The following is a 17109-nucleotide window of genomic DNA, read 5'->3' on the forward strand; positions in this document are numbered from 1 at the left end:
TGCCAGCCACCTGCTTGTGTAATTTGGCATGAAAATGTATATGCGAATTATAAAATTCGGAGTAGCATACTTAAGAGTGGAGTTTTGCCAGATGTTTTTCTCAGCTAAGCACAATATGAAGGAATATTGCCGTCTAGTAGGTAGACACTGCAGATGTCAGAGCTCCCTTCTATTTTTCTTTCCATGATAGAAATACCTTCATTTACATGGATATATAAAAGGTGTCTCTAGTGATTAACATTTCCTTGAATATAGGTTTTGATCCTCGTTCTGTACCTTTTACAACAGAAACGTGGACTTAGGCAGATTATTGAATTATAAAGACTTGGGTAGTTAGCCCTGGTAGGTATTGCAGAAATTGCAGTTAATTTTAGTTTTAACATATAGCGTAGAACTGTCTTCACGTAAGGAATGTATCCATCCCCTTATTCTTAAGAAGTAAAGTTAAGAGCCATGGATTTCAGAGGCTGGCAGGTAACCTTCAATGCATTCAGTTAGAAAAAGGTCAATAACCTACCACAGGGTAGCTCCCTGGACTGAGATATGACTGCATGGCTTTCTGTTGAGCCAGACTGCAGAATAACCTGGCTGTTTTCCAGAACGGGGCACAACTGTGATCAAATGATCCTAAAGCTATTTAGAAACATCAAGAATGAGGCGAGGGGGGGGATAAATGAAAAACTTCTGCATTGTATCAACATACAGTACTATACACAGCACCAAATATCAAACCATTAAAGCATTGTCTTGTTACCAGTAGTGCACTGCTTCATATCCAGCATGAAATGAACACTGTTCACATACAGACGCTGCTTTGTGCTAAGGGGTAACCAACATATTACAATTAATCAAAACTATCTGTACATCCAGTTCAAAAGATGGATATACTATTTAAATGAATCTGACACAGGATCATATTCTTTTATTGCTGGTAATTTCCATATTGTCCCTATAAAAAAGAGAAATAAAAATGTTGGAGAACAATATATCAGAGGTTTACAAACAGTGAGTTAGACTATTACTTTGGTCTATGAATTTTGAAGGACCCACGGAAGTATCACCAATATGCCTGCACCAAATTATCAGATAGATTTATATGCGGAGCTAACAGCTAAATCTGCTTTTTCATAGCAGAGATTTAGACAATTTACCTGCTCATAGCCGTAAGGCCTCTGTTGCTGAGCGGATGGCCCTGTCTGAGAAGCTCTGTAACTTCCATATTGCTGCCCCTGTCCCTGTTGGTAGCTGGAATACTGTGAAGAGGCTCCTTGTGCAGGACCTGAGAAGACAGTGAAATCTATAAGTAAGGCTTGATTTGCTAGGAGGAGTTCTTACAGCTAACGTAATGTAAAGCATGACGGTAACAAAGTAAGCTCTGGAGTAGGAACTGTGAGGAAATTTTGCCTAGACATCCCCTCTAGCTTTACACTAGAAATTGTTAATACCAGTAACGATCTAGTTGCGGCAGTGTAAGCTTCAGTGCCCAGAAAATTTGATACACTTTTAAGTGATCCGCCTCTCTGAAACCTGTATTGGCACAGCTCAATTGTTACCTAAATGCAAGCTACCTGACCTCTATTTTAGTAACAATTGCATGTTTAATTTCCTATCTAATCTGGCTTTACCACCATAAGCACTGCTGACCAGGCAGAACCTAAGACATCTCTTGCATATAGAGATAATTTTAAGAAAAATGTGAATCAGACACACAACTGCATGGAGATATTGATTTCCTTTTGCTTGGGACTGTATATTCTGTGTATAGACGGCTATGTGCAGTTTTTAGCATTATTGGTGAATTTTTATGAATCATAAACTGAATTTTGGGTTTAATTTCACAGAATATGTCCGGTTTGAGTAGTCCAAACTATCTACTAGTACTGCAGAGTGAGGTGTTAATAATTTAATTAACTTTTTAGGCATGTAGGTTCTATTTCATGAGACCTTACATTTCTAAAATGGGTTCGCTGTTTATAGCAACATCAATTTGTCAAGTTTGGTTAACACTGCCAATTCAAGGTCAAGTACCATCACATTTGGGAGATGCACCAGAAACTCCTTGCCTTGAAGCTAGGATTTAGATTATTCCAATCTCTCTAGCCCCTGTTTTTGTACTAAATAACCTGAGATAGTTTCTTTCTCCCAAAGGCTGAGGATACATACAAGCTGTCTCCATAAAACTTGGATTCTTTTGATGACAGCAGGGAGTTCTGCCACTGGTGGCCCGTAGGGTTGGAAAGCCCTCTGCCAGTGTTAGCAGCATCTTCGAAGCACTGCCACTTTTCTCCTTTCATCTCAGTCACAAGGAATAAAACCCCTGTGCTTTGCAAGAAATCCAAGTGAGGGACTAGTGATTCTCTGGACTGTTGACGTTATTTTTTCATGTCAGTTGCAGAACTACTAGATGTGTAGGAGGCCTGAGAATCCAGCAGTGACCTCCTGCTGACACTCACCAGGAAGGCAAACGTGTATTTTCTAACTTTCTTTCAAAAGAGAGAGGGATTCAGAATGCTAACTTAACAGTATGGAATGCAGTGCTATATTAAGATATGTTACTGCCGAGAATCCCTTTACATGCTGTGCTCTTTGGCTAGTTTTGGTATGTGGATGGCCAAGGTTAATCAAGGAAATAGTTTAGAGCATATTTTAGCTTAGGAATGGAGGCGTCAGGATGAAGTATTCAAGCATTTGACTGGTCAGTGACGGTTTTCTTACCGTATCCTTGCTGTTGTCCTGGGTAACTTTGTTGATTTGGGTATTGCTGCTGGGAGTATGTTTGCTGTTGCGCAGCTCCCTGTTGGTATCCTGCCTGCTGCTGGCTGTACTGAGAATTTCCTAAAGAGGGAAAAATTGAAGTAGTTTGGTTACAGAGGAGGCAGGTATTTCACTGTGCATGCGAATCATAAGGAAAACAAAAGTGTAAGGAGCCTTGGTCTGGAACTCATAGACAAGTACTCTTTTCAGAAACAGATGATTGCATTTTGCCAATCAGGATGTTTATTTCTTCAGTGATTTTTAGTTCTTTTGAACAGGAGTTGTTTATTTATACACATCACTAAACAAACAAACAAACAGACGAGTGACCTGTTCCCCAAAGGATTTTTTTTACCCTAGAAGTGTTTCAGAAGAAAAACACAGAGTCACAAATATAAGGGTGCCAGAGTAAATAGTTGGTTTCTCACGAAGCCCTCCCACTGTATTTTCTTCTAGATAATGATGTTTATTAATATATCCCAGAAATACCATTATCTAGTTGTTAGTGGTATTTTTTTAAATAACCTAGGATGGAAATTCCATTTGCAGTATCCTGAAACAACAAAATGAACAGAGACTATACAGACAACATTGCTTTTCCTAAATGCCACCTCGCTGCATTTAGAGTTCAGATATCATAATAGTATCACTGAATTTACTGACGTACTACTGTTGAGAGTTTTTTAGTAGTAGAATTGTAAACTCCTAGTATTGATGATTTTCAAAGATTAGTTTCATTTAACACATTGTTTTTCACAATGTGTAAGGTGAATTAAGTAAGATTTTAGAAAGCTGGTCCTGGAATTAATCAGTAGGCTTTCTTACTTTAGAGAATTTTCCATTTATGGCTGCCAATTTTTTATGGCTCTGAACCCCATTTCTAACTGCAGCCTGTTAGTTTACCTTTGTCAGCATAACCTTTTACTTTAATACAGACATTTTTATTTGCATTATATAAAATGTTTGTTAAACAGTTTTGTAAGAGTGGAGGATACTGATATCTGGGAAGTCTTTTCTCTTACTGAAAAAAAAGTTCAATATCCATAGCTATAATTCCACCTGACTCAGCTACAACTGAGGATCGTTTTCGTAATGAGTATGAGGCTATGCACAAGTTGTTAGTGATCCCATAAGGCTGCACAGCATTCCTGCCTCACAATACCGCTACTAACATGATACTGTGTATACAGTCTGATATAGTCTTGGTATAAAAAATGCTATACATAGCTAAATTTTGTCATGGACACTCCTGAACTAATGGCTAAGTAGCAGTTAGTGATGCAGAAATTGCAAGTCATATTTTACATTTTCATAAGCATTTTCATAAGCATTTCATTAGTATTTTAGGGGATTAGAGCTTTGGTTTAGAAAGATTGCCAATACATTTTCCTACCTCCTTCATAATAGTGTTGTGTAGAGTCGTCAAATGACCTGTCATAGCTCTGCTCAGTATAGGATGACTGCTGATAGGCATAATCACCATGTCCTACAAGGAATCGCAAAGATTTATCAGGTACATTGTTAATACACCTAGAGATATATTGTTGAGTACATGTATTATGAAGCTGCTTCTGCACAGAGAGGAGGCTAAGAGGAAATACAGACCCCCTTAGATAGTAGGTTGAATGCATGGCAAGGAAAGTCACACCTATGGATAAATCTTTTGCATTTACTAATCCAAACTTGGCTTTGTGCTCTTTTTGAAGCAGCTTGGATAGCAGGATGCATTGATGCATCTGTTTGTGTACCAGGCTCCCATGCCCTGGGATTAGAATTTTCTAGCATTTAAATTGGAAATGAATCGTAATGGGTTTGCCATATCCTTGGATGTGGCAGTCATGCTGGTCTACACTTTACCAGTAATACAGTGACTACAGCTCAGAGGCATTACCATCTGGATAGTATTGCTGATTCATAGGTTCTGATGAGCCTTGTCCATGACTGTACTGTTCGCTGTAATATTCTTCCTGACCCATGTACTGCTGCGAGGAACCTGCAAGGCAAAGACAAAAGAGAGCAAACTGAGCCTGTGGACTCTTAAGGGATGGATTTTCCTTATTTAATTTTTTTTAAGAAAACAGTGTTTACATCTGGATAAGTAAACAATCTATGTATGTTAAGAGCAGTTTCAAAGATGTTTTGCTCACTAGAAAAAGGAAATAAATCTATATTCTCAGAAAAAAAAATGTTGGAAATTGAAATTACACAACGGTCAGCAACTTGTCTTAAAACCACTCCCTTCTGTGGCAATACCGAAAGTAATGGCTACATTTCATCTACTAATCTGAGTTATTAGAAAGCACAGGAATGTATTCCATGCTCGAGAACACAGTCAGAATTAAATATATTTTAATTAATCTATTAAATTGTTTCTTAGCAAAATTCAGTTTATGTTAGAACCAGTCTAGCAGCTTTATTACCTCTTAGAACTTTTTCCAGAGAGGTCTTAAAGCATGGTAGTTATCCTCTGGTGTTTTCCTTTCCTTGGCCTAATTTTTCGTACTAATTGCTGGCAAACTATTATCTTCTTTGCAGAAATGTGTTCCTTGTTAACTGTGCCACGTTACAGCTGATCCAATACCATTTGAAAGAATTGAAAAGATTCCCAGTGACTTGAGTGAGCTGTATATCAAATTGTTCATCTTTTCTTTAGAGATATATGATCCCTTTTAGACAGAATTATTTTTCTAAACACCTGAAATAATTAAATAGATAAATATTGAAAATAGATTAAAGTTGATCTGATTGTTGTCATACTTCCACCACTTGAGATTTCCACTGTTCTCTGATGGGATCTCCTGTTCATAAACATGACTTAGAAATTTTGTTGACTTACCTACCCCACAGGATGGACTGAGTATCGTCAATCTAATAACAATTATATCAGTAATCTAATAATAGATTTTACCTTGCTGTGAAGCTCTGTAAGGGCCCATTGGTCGCTGACCCATCATGCTGTTGCCTTGGTTGCTCTGACTCATCATGGCAATGGAGGACTGCCCCTGGTAATGCTGGCTCCCTCCTTGCGCTGAGTTGTAATGTGACGTTGCTGCTTGTTGGTGCATCATGGAGACTACAATGTACATGGAAAATACTGTTTTCTAAAAGGACGTGACATTTCTCTCCCTAGTCTCTTTGGAAACAAGTTAAAACCTTCAACTAACATGCATCCTGATAATTCTGTGAATTTTCCACAGGGGGAGATGTTTTCCTACTACATGCATTTAACTCTTCTGCACTCTTCTGTAATCCAGAAAGGATGTTATTACATGGTCAGTTTTTGCCATTTGCTTCAGTCAGACATTTAAAAATACATCTAGCCTTGATTATTGTTAGTTTATTTAAAGAATGTAATCATTATTACAGTAGGATTAAAGAAAGAAATAAGAACTGATATTGGTTCGTCTCTACCTCCTGACTAATTCACTGCTGCATTTCTTTTATAATCAACTCTTTCTTCTACCTCCATCTTATTATATAGCTGATGATCATACAGTTTAAATAAACTGATATTCTAGCATTTATTTCATCTCTAAATTTCATACTGTTGGCAAGAATTTTTACGCATTGGACATCCCATTCAATACTCAGTAGCAAACGTTTTTACAAATTAATTCTGAGTCATCTGCTAGTCTCTCTATGCCCTGCAAGCAGTGTGAAGTATCAATAAAATAACAAAAATGGGCTAGTAATGTACAAACAGTAAATGTGTAATACTCTTTGGCAGGCTGTTTCATCTAGGATAAAGGTGCTTCTCACATCCCTCCCACGGTTGTGGGATTTGCTGCCGGGGCCTATCAGATGGTGCTGCTGCACTTTTGGCTAACCCTCTTTTCCCAACTCATTACACAGCAAGTCGGGGTAAGTTAAAGCAAGTCTGAAACTGTTCTGACTTACACTGGTGCCTGACACCTCGAAATTCAGAGATGTCTTAAAGCTGTCTTTTCCTCTTGTATGTTTGTCGCTGTCTACAGACAATATTTACAGAACAAATTAATGTGTGGTAAACCTCTGAGGTCACTGAAAAGTCAAGCTGGCCCAGAAGGAGGAAGAGGGAGTTTACCTGGATTAGACTGCATGTTGATGTTTGTTCGAGAGACATAATTGCCTATTGACCCTGGCCTTGCATTGGCACATTCTGAGATGCAGGCACTGTATGGCTATAACCAGGCCCAGTTCCATGACTGCTGACAGTCATACTCAGAGAGGTCGTGGCATAGTGTTCTGGCCTGACTGCTGCATAGACACGTGATTAGGACCTAGAAAAATTAAAGAGAGCAACAAGAAAATCCGTGCTATTATTGGCAAAGTACAGTGAGCAGTAAAGCCCTTGCGGCCTTTCTAAAATACCTTATGATAAGGCAAAACAAAACAAAACAAAAATCCTCATTATTAAAATTCCCTGGTATCTACAGACAAATGAAGACTGCCTGCTGCACAGTTAGAGTGACCCTCCTCTTCCTGGCAGCCAAATCCAGGCTGTACAGAATTGCAGGCAGGAAGAACAAAACCAGCAGCAATGCCCTACAAGCAGTTCCTCACGGGCAGCAGAATTAACAAATGCCAGTAATTTCAGATACTTCAGAAAATATATGGACTCTAGAAACATCCCAGCCTTCTGAAATTGGTCCTTTCCTTCCTCCTGTCCTGCTGTTGACTCCTCTTCCCTCTTCCCACAGACGGTGACAGCGGGAAGGCACAGTAGAGGCTCAGAAACACTTTGGACATCGCTGCATCCATTCGGTTCCTCTAATAACCAACTAACCTTCTTAGCTGGGGCTTATGAAGTACCAAGGGACCCTCTCCTCAGAGGACAAGTCTGTCTCTCCCTTTCCTGAAGTTTGACAAAGTACCTCAGACTTTCAGAAGATAAATTTTACAAGTCACCATAATAATCCTTGCTGTTACAGTACTCCCTTTTCAACATCACATGTAATCATCAGACTGCTCCAATTATATCCCGGGTTTGTATCATCCTCCTTACCTGGCAGTATGCTTGTATCTTAAAATTCTACTACTGTTGGGTAACTAAAATTGGGGAGAATCTGGTTCTTATTTTTTGTTGTTTGTTGCTGTAAATACTTTTATTTATGAATGAGTTTTGGAAAGTTTTCATTGTGAGTTGTTATTATCTAAATTGTGATAGTGTGTATTGTTGTCAATCTAAATTAATTTAGCTAGAATGGAAGACATGCAGAATCCCTAGAAGAGACAGAATTATGTTATGATGTTTAGATAATGATATTTTAATTCACAGTGTATTAAGTGTATCTACAGCCTCTGAAAAATGTGTCTAATCCTTTTAGTACAATCCTCATTAATTACTCTTAATGGTATTTATAGGCATCAAAACGAGAGAATTTGATGTAGATTATTATATTTTCCTCTGATGGAGAGATGCAAGCAGCATTTTCAACAAGAGAGCCAGCTCTACTGAAATCAGTGGAGCCAGGTCGATATATCACTACAGTGATCTAGCCCTGGGTTTCGCTCCAGTTTTTGTATGTCTTGTAAGGCTGATATTTCTACTTGTGCAACACAAGACCACATGGTGTTTGAATGGAGTTGCACTCTGGAGTTCACTCCAGTTGCTCTGAGTGAAAGATGGAAGGAAGCAAGTGTTGGTAAACCTTGCTGTATTTGCATGGGAGAACTTAGAGAATCTTGCTCTTCTTTAAAGGAAAAAAAAAAAAAAAAAGAGGTTTGGCTGATTCATGATTGTAAGGGAAAATATCAAACCATGACCAAAAGTGTTTAAATAAAATCACTGAAACAAAAGATAAATACAAAGACAAATTCAAATACATTGAACCTCTTTTATACTTTCATGAATCTAAGGCAGTTGGGTTTTTCTTTGAAAGGCCTCATTCATGATTTCTGAGCAGTTAAAATTCTCAGTTGGGACCAATTCTGTATGGAGGCAGCTGAGTTTCACTGGTTGGTTTATTGAATTTAATGGGTTTGCCTGCAGGGCTGTGGCATGAAGAATCATCGACTTGTGAATGGTGTATTACTGGAAATCTCAGTGGGTTGTTTTTTAACTTGTCCCCATCAACAGAACTACCATTACAATTGACCTAGCTGCCCCTACAGAGAGTTATCATGTATGTAGGGAATTACCTAGTTACTGTCCTGCAGAGGTGATTCCTGTCAAGTCCTGACTGAGGGCAATAAAGACTAAAATGTAGTAGCTCCTATGTCTTCTTCCCTCTTCTTCTCTCTTTTACAATGCTTTACAACTTTCATCTTTATTGCCATTAGATAAGAAATTTCCACAAATACTAGAGCCCATATATTTGAATTGTTTGTGTGTATGTATTCCTAATTTCAAAAAAATCGCTGTCCAACAACTGTTGACCACTGTGACATAATTTCTGTCTCAAAGTCCATCTGCACATCAAGACTGCTGTGTCATATAGCATCATTGTGCTAACTTGATTCTAGCTGGCACGGAGACAGTAGCAGTAGAGACGCAACCAAGGGGAGTGTCCCTAAGCCCAAGGGTGTGAGGGTCCTGTCGTCACAGCAGGCACCATCAGCAGAGCACATGCCATCACTGCTGCTGTTACCTTAGGCTACTCAGAAGAGGCAAGCTACCGCATTCTCAGCCCCACCTTCGTTTTGAAGTGTAGCTATATCCTCAGTCTGGTTTCCAGTCGACTGATATTTTCATTATAAAATACCTGGCACCCACCCAGGTGACAGAGTCTCAGTGACCAGCCAGAGAGTGAACTACCCTGAGACCCCCGCAGCTCAGGCTGGGTTTTGGTAACCCAGTCTGCACTAAATTACTACGAAAAATTGGAAGGTGGGGGGCAAATAAGTAAAACCAGCAACAATAACACAGAAAATGTAGATTCTTAGTAACACAAAGCAATGTTTTGACTGACTTATTATAATATTTACACTAGATAATAAATCTTTCAAAAAGAAGGCACAGATAAATGTAGTAAGTTCACTTTACAAGCTGTAACTGTTTAAAGTAGGTACCTCATCCATTAGTTTAAAAGGTACTATCAGCTTGACCACAAATGGATTTTTAAAGTCAGAAGTCATTTCATGGCTTGCATCTGCTCTTGAGTACCACTGCCAAGGCCTGTGATTTTACAGTCAGATATTTCTATTTATAGAAACTCTTTTCTCTCTCTGTCACTCTGCGAAAGACTCACAGAAACAAGAGCTAACTAAATAACTACGAACTACGAAACAAACAGATTATGCATGCTATAAAATGCAGAGTAAAAAAAATTTTTTTTACATTTCAATTAGTTTCTTTTAGTTGCACAAACAAAAACAAATAGACAAAGTATATTATCTATCTTATTCATACGAGATGTCTCTGCAAACTCTTTGGCTATGTAGTACAATGTCTGCAAGCTTCTGTAGAGGACAAAGACTGATGCAACACCATATTATTTTTAAGAAAGCATGTATCCTGGAAGGTCTTTCAATCTGACGGCTTGGTTGTGCGGTTAGTCATGCAAGCAATTCCATTTTACCCTGGCCAACACCAGCATTTCCAAGAGAAAAATACCACAATATATAATTTTTCTTAGTAAAGGCTTGGATGCATCTTTACTTGGTGATTTTCATTATGCATTTTTTAAAAAACGTTTTTAATTTCCCCTACAGAAATACTAAGCAGATTGGAGTCCTTGCAGAAGCCAACATCATTCCTGACTGTAGCCATTTTGTGATGATTTCAGCATGTGCCTGAAACCCCCATATGCCTGAAAGGTGAGTTAGGAGAGATCTTTTACAGCTCTGTAAGTATATTCTGCATTAATGATTTTGTTGCCAAGCAACAGCAAAGCAGCACAAAGGGGACCGAAGCTCACCATTGCTAATCTGACTCTGCATGAGGGAGGAAGGAGGAAGGCCCGTCCCAATTGCATCGCTGAGATTGCTCTGTGAATGGAGAGATTGGTTGGATGCACTCTGAGTCATTCCTCCTGGGCCCAAGTTTATGTTTTGCGTTGGTGGCTGCAAATAACAAGGAGGAGAAGCAAATTTTTTGTTAGGTTTTAATTACAAAAATAATAACCCCCGAATTAGCCTATGTGACTAAAAACTGCCTCAACTCAGTATGTGCTTCCTTCACTTTTTGGGCTTGCTTGCATAAACCTTTCTTTGTTTGACTATTATGTGTGAATGACATTCAGCACGATACAGAGAAGCCAGCAGGCAGCACAGCGAAGATCTTAAAATTGTGCTTGTAATAGTGCCTGGCTTCTCTGCCCATTCTTCCGTACTTACATGAATTTCATTTTGTGCTGGTCAGAACATAACTGCTGAGAAGACATGCATTAGCAAAGATGACACAGAAGTGTGTTGACAAATTGACCTTTGTCAAGCATGAAGCTATGCTGTATTTTGTGTTACGTGTCATACCGCCAAAATCAATCCATTTAGCAAGAATAACACAATGTTTATAGACAAACCAATGCCCAAATGCCAAATGAGATTTTTGACATAAAAGTTGCATTTTTTCCTCTGACTAAAGAATACAGTAAAAACAGGTAAAAAAATAATTAATCTGGAACAAATGGAGGCTGTTCAGATCTGCACCACTGCACCATTTACAGTATATAGACCTTGAGCTACGGAGACAAGAGATTAACACAAATGTCCCAAAGAATGTGTTTTAAACTCAGTAAAAGTAGCTTTTGATTTGTTTAGTGGTCTACTTGACACCTTCAAAACTTTTAGCTGGAAAAAATGATTTATTGACGGTGATCAGTAGCAGAATCAAAGAACATTTTCCTCTGGCATAGTAAATGTATCTGATGGTAGTGCTGGTACTTACAGCAGGAAGCAAGGACTGCATATTCTGGTTAGAATCTGCTATTGTTGCCAAGTAAACCAGGTTTCGGTGCAAGATTTGTTGGTATCTACAGAATAAGGAGCAAAGCTTATTTGGAAAGGGTTAATAATACAGAAAATTCCAAACCTTTCTCTTTTTTTCTTTTTTGCTCTTTACAAATGATTAGTTCAATTATATTAGCCCACTTTTCCTCTGTCATAATAAATAGCAATAGTAATGACATATCTGTGCTGTCATGCTTTTCATCAAGGATCAGTGTTTTCAACACCTCTTTTACAAATGGCTAAGCTCAGGGGAAGGGAGAGGTAAAATACACTCTCCTTTGAAAACACTTTGAGTGAACTGTGAAGCTGAGACCTCAGTCTTTGAGTACTGACACCCGGTGAGCTGCTCTAACAATTAGCCACTTTCGCTTCCTCTGTTTAACAAGGATCCTAGTAGTAATGACATTCCAGAACTCCAAAAACCAAAACCTGTTTGCCCAGCCAGCAAGCTGACAAGAACAAGACTTTTTTCAAGAGTGCTCTAACTGGAGTGTTTACTCAAGTAAGCACCACCAGAACCATTTACGCTTCTTTACAGTTCTTGATGAACTGGAAAAGCTCATAATAAAGAACAGCAGGGCATCCAAAAGCAAACTAACAGCTGTGCCACTGAGCAAAGTGAAGAGTCAAACTTTTGGAAACAGGGAGGGTTCCAAGAAGGCAAGAGAAAATGCTTTTTTAGCATCAGTTTTCTTCTGATAAGGGGAAAATGGGTGGGAAGTGGGAAAAGTGGCCAAAAAATGACTTCTTTAGCAAAGCTATCATTTTTAGACAATTTTTTTGAAAGCACAGCTTTCTGCGTTTGGCCCCATAACTTGACCTTTCATGAGGCACGCTGGCTCCTCTTCCTGACAGATTTAACCCACGCACTTTATAAAAGCATTTTGCTTTCAAGATTAGGAATAGTAAGCAGTGACACAAACTTATGTGTCTACATGCATATTGTTTTAGCCATAGATAACCGCACTGCCGATCCTTAACATTTAAATACTTTCTGATGAAAATGTGTTATTAACTTTGTACCTGATTCTACTTGTATTTAATGAATTTGCATAGAACAAGTGGTCCATTAACCATAATTGTTTGTAATCATTGTAATAAATGATCTCTTAGAAATATTGTAAATACTTAAATACTTTGGAAAAAAACCCCTCTGTTCCAAGAACAATACACATTTCTTAATACAAGTGAATATAAAAAAAATAGTCCAAGTATTTTCTCAGTGATCAGTGAGATCACTATGAACACCAGTCAGTGTTCATAGTACTATTCTTGAGAAAAAGTACACCAAAAATTTCTAGCATACTCCAAAACTCGTAATACTCACTGAGTACATTCTGCAGTTTTCCCCTTGCTCTGATAATCCATAATACATTGTATTAGGTGGTGATTTTCATCTAGCATCTGCATAAAAGAAATACGATCAAAACATGTTACTATAAGAATCGTTTTAAAGTCCTGTGTTTTTGTGATACTCCACATTCACCCTTCTTGGCAGGGGATGGTGTTTTGGGCAGTTTTGTTGCCTTGGGATATTACAAAGTACCTACACATGACTTTATGGAGACACAAGACTGTGCTTCTCAAATAATTCATCAACAGTTACCTTTAAAGGAGTTAGTTGAAATACCCAACACAGAAGAATTAATGGACTTACCATTTTTACTCCTTAAATGTTGGATAGATTTTTATGCTAAAGAATGAAAACACTTTCTCTATGAAATTCCTCTGCCTCATTCTAAATTATCACCCAACCCCTTCCAAAACTTCAGATTTTACTGACATGCCTACTTTCAAATAAGAAACATACCTTCAAAAAATTTAAACCTACTAGTTTTCCTGCACAGGACTAGCGTGTGCAGACTACTGAACTTGACGAAGTATAAAATTTGCATTACTGGATCTGCTGAAACCACATTTAAGAGAATTATACCCCAACATGTCCTTTGGGGTAGTTCAGCTCTAATACAGGGAGGACTTAAAATGAAAACACAGAGTAATTATATACCAGTTAATTTATGTGTATCACTGGCTGCTAGCTTAGCTTCATTCAGTAAATTCTACTGACTGACTTGTTCCAAGAAAATTGGGGCTGCTGGACAAAATGACAACTCACCCTCATTTAATGAATAATTTAATGAACTTATAATACAATTAAAAGCTTCAAATATCCTTTGAGGTGTTTTAAGATTTCAAATGTAATAGTTTGTCTCTTTCTGCCAGCTTTCTTGTGAATGCAGCAAGCTTTATGCGGGTGAATGAATGGAAAAATAACAACAGGATTTTAAAATTTAGATTTGTCTGGCAAAAACTCACTACATAATACAATTTGTAGGTATCACTGCTACTAAGTGCTTGCAAGATTTGAGAAGAACTCACGAGAAAAGAACAACGTGTTTTCCTACGAGTTAAATGTGAATTAATCCATGTGGCTATGTGTTCTGATCAGAACAAATTCTTGACCCATTCAGATGCAAGGGGCTAGATTATAGGAAAACGAGAAGAGTCTTTTTGACGCACTTGCAATCTAACTAGTCACTCCCTTAGAGAACTCAGCTTGTCCTGCTTCTTGCCTGTAATTTGCCGGTTGGTCTTAACTTTGCTGGACACCCTTGTCCATCCCAGGCTCTGACTGCTGGCGCTTGCAGTGATCCCCTGGGGCTCCGGTCAGCGGAGCAGAGGCGTTGCGGTGGCCTGCCACGGCAGGTCGGCAGGCTGCCGGCTCGAGTGCGGACGGGGAACGTCAGAACTGTGTCAGTCAAGAATCCATGTTCCTCCTGCATGCATGCCTGTGCTCACATGGCAACCTGGGTGCAGCGTATAATTTTGAGAGAAAATACTCCTGCCTGATTCACAGCGCAGCGCTTTGCTTCATGCTCTCTACTCACTGCCGTACTCAATCTTCACCTGTGTCAGTGGAAATTCTGCATACAGAATTAGCAAAGAATACAAACCTGTCCTTTTCAGTTTCCACAACAGGTACAACTGACAACATTTTCACATTCAGTTAAGATACGTATTCAACAGCAAGAGTCCAAGCAATATTGCAGATATCTTCTTCACCAGAAAAGGGATATGCTCTGGCAATTAGCTGAAGAACATTTTGCTTACTGAAAAAGGAATCGGGAATAGCTCTTTTCCTAACTTCCTAATGAGGAAAAAAGAACCGAGTTCTGATCTCCATTACACAGAAGAAACTGAAGTTTACTGCCCTGCAAATGCTATTTGGTGAATTATTTTAAAGCGCCACCATCACCGTTCTATTGCCAAAAGCCCTAATTTCCTCCTTCTACTTTAGGAATAGCTGGTACTGGAACAAAAACAGCTTTGAAAGACTATCAAAAGTGACTTAATAAATAAAAATAAGCTGCTTATATATTACAAATACAAATAAGAATAATCTTGTTTTCCAATGAAAATGGTATGTGTTCTAAAAAGTTGACTTTAATGAGGATTTTTTGAGTTCCTAGCCCGGCACCTGCTCCTTCTCTCACTGCCCCATTTCTATACTTGACTATGAAGCCCATCCAGTTACTGTGCCTGCAAGTCTTTCCCTCAGCATCACTGCTTATCAAAAAGAAAATCACTGCCAACAGTCCAGTGTTGATGCACAGCCCTGAAGTAACACGCCAGCAAATGTACCCAAGATGGGAAATGTTTTTACACGTTATTGGTAAAGAAATAGCAATTTGAATCTTCCATAAAATTTATGAATATGCAAAAAGAAAAGGGCTTGAAAATCAAACCGAAGATACCTTGGCTACCCTTTGTCTATGGATACAGTCATGGTTTTAAGTACAAACTACCCGAATTAGGAAATTCTGTCTTAACCCCCACCGATCTGGAGGGTTGAGAAAAGCATACCCACTGAGTCTGAAATATTTTAGTATTTAATCAGTTCACAATACCACATGTGCTGCAAGAGCTATACAAAACGGGATTAGTTTCCAAATACTCTCCTGAGATTCAAGTCACCTCTTTAGTCTCTCGTGTAGCAGTTTGTTCTGCCTTAACCTCTGTTCCGTCACAGTCTTCCACTGAGGGTTTTTTCCCTAGAACTCATAAATTGGCACCAGATAATGGTTTGGCTGCAAAACCCACTGCTGATCGGTTAATTGGTGTATCAGCGATGGCACGTCTTACTTGGTCACTGTTTGCGAGTGGATCATGTAGAACATGGACACCTCACTCCCACCGCGCCACGCGACCCCGCGTAAACAAAATACCTCTGCGGTGGGGAACAGGCAAAAATTACAAAAATATGGTAGAAGGACAAATGAGAAATAGCGGTCAAAGTAAAACCACGCACGTTCTTTATTGACATTTCCAGCCTCGTCCTTACTGACCATTACCTTCTGCAGGAGGAAGGGGTGTAGGGCATGTGTGCACAGTCCCTGCTGGCATTCCTGCCAAAGGAAACAATAACTTCCCAACTAGTGGCCTCCACACGAGACCCAGCTGGAGATCTCCTCTCCAGAGAAAATCTTTCAGAACCTTTGTTTGTCATTAAACACCAGTAAGCACATCACAAATAGTAATAGTACATGAAAAACACCAGTGATTGGTGCTCCCTCTATCTTCCGAGAGATTAAAATTCTGCATCCAAATACAAAAGAAAACCCGTGCAAATTCAGTATTTCATTGTCATTCATTTTTTTAGGTTGGATTTTTGCAGGGCCAGAAGCTGACATGCCATCAGAAATTAATCACACATTCGCAGGTTTTGTTGCAGTTTCCCAATGTATTATTGGCAGCTTTTTTCCCCTTTGCCCGCAGCAGACACCGTGCCATCCCGATTTTATTCCCCGAGTCCTTCTCTCGCTCCCTCCTCGCAGCGATCTGGACACCTTTGCTTTGTTCCACCTCCTCCTCCTCCTCCTTCCCCCACCTCTCTCTCCAGCTGTCCATCTCTGCAGCCCTGGCAAATTCACGAGTTTTCCTGACCGCCCTAGAAATAAGCCTCCTTCCTCAGCCAGAGGAGCATGAACGGAATAAAGGTCTAAAATTGTCTGTATAAAAGCATGCTTTTTTACCTTCTGGATAGTTTGCTGGGTGACCTCCCCTTTGCCTCTTGGGCGAGCAGAAGCAAAGGCAACCGACATGGTGGGGTTTTTTTATGTGTCTATAATATATCGGTTCCAGGCTCTAATAATATTGTTATTATCTGGCCGCTCTTGCCGTGCACGGGCTCTCCGCAGTGCGCGGGGAGGGGAGCCGGCGCAGATGGTACGATCTGCGTCCCGCAATCAGCCACGGGCACCGCACCCCCGGCCGGCACGCGCCACCCGCGCCCCGCCGCCCGCGCCGCCGGCTCGGGGCGGGGAGGCGGCGCCGGGGATTTCGGGAGGGGGCGGGAGGCGGCCGCGGCCGCGGCCGCCGCCTCCTCCCCGCCGGCCGCACATGGTGCGTCCCTGCTGCCGGGCTTCCTGTCGCAGGCGAGCGGCATCTCCCTGCCTCCGCCAGCGGCCGCCAGCTGCGCCAACTGCG

The 17109-nt window shown here is 39.9% G+C and overlaps 1 protein-coding gene across 1 annotated transcript; it reads right to left on the bottom strand.

Annotated features, from left to right (window-relative positions):
* Positions 1-922: 922 nt before the first annotated feature.
* SS18L1 (SS18L1 subunit of BAF chromatin remodeling complex) lies at positions 923-16724 on the bottom strand (the record flags this gene model as incomplete). The annotated part of the gene is given in 13 exon segments (XM_082007356.1): positions 923-949; positions 1152-1279; positions 2716-2835; positions 4148-4240; positions 4646-4747; positions 5663-5827; positions 6818-6868; positions 6871-6966; positions 6969-7013; positions 10593-10737; positions 11561-11645; positions 12950-13026; positions 16656-16724. Coding segments are annotated over 13 exon segments (1203 nt in total).
* Between the last annotated feature and the right edge of the window lie 385 nt (positions 16725-17109).

The sequence above is a fragment of the Phaethon aethereus genome (genome assembly GCF_964289735.1).
Source record: "Phaethon aethereus genome assembly, chromosome: 16".
NCBI classification, from domain to species: Eukaryota; Metazoa; Chordata; class Aves; order Phaethontiformes; family Phaethontidae; genus Phaethon; species Phaethon aethereus.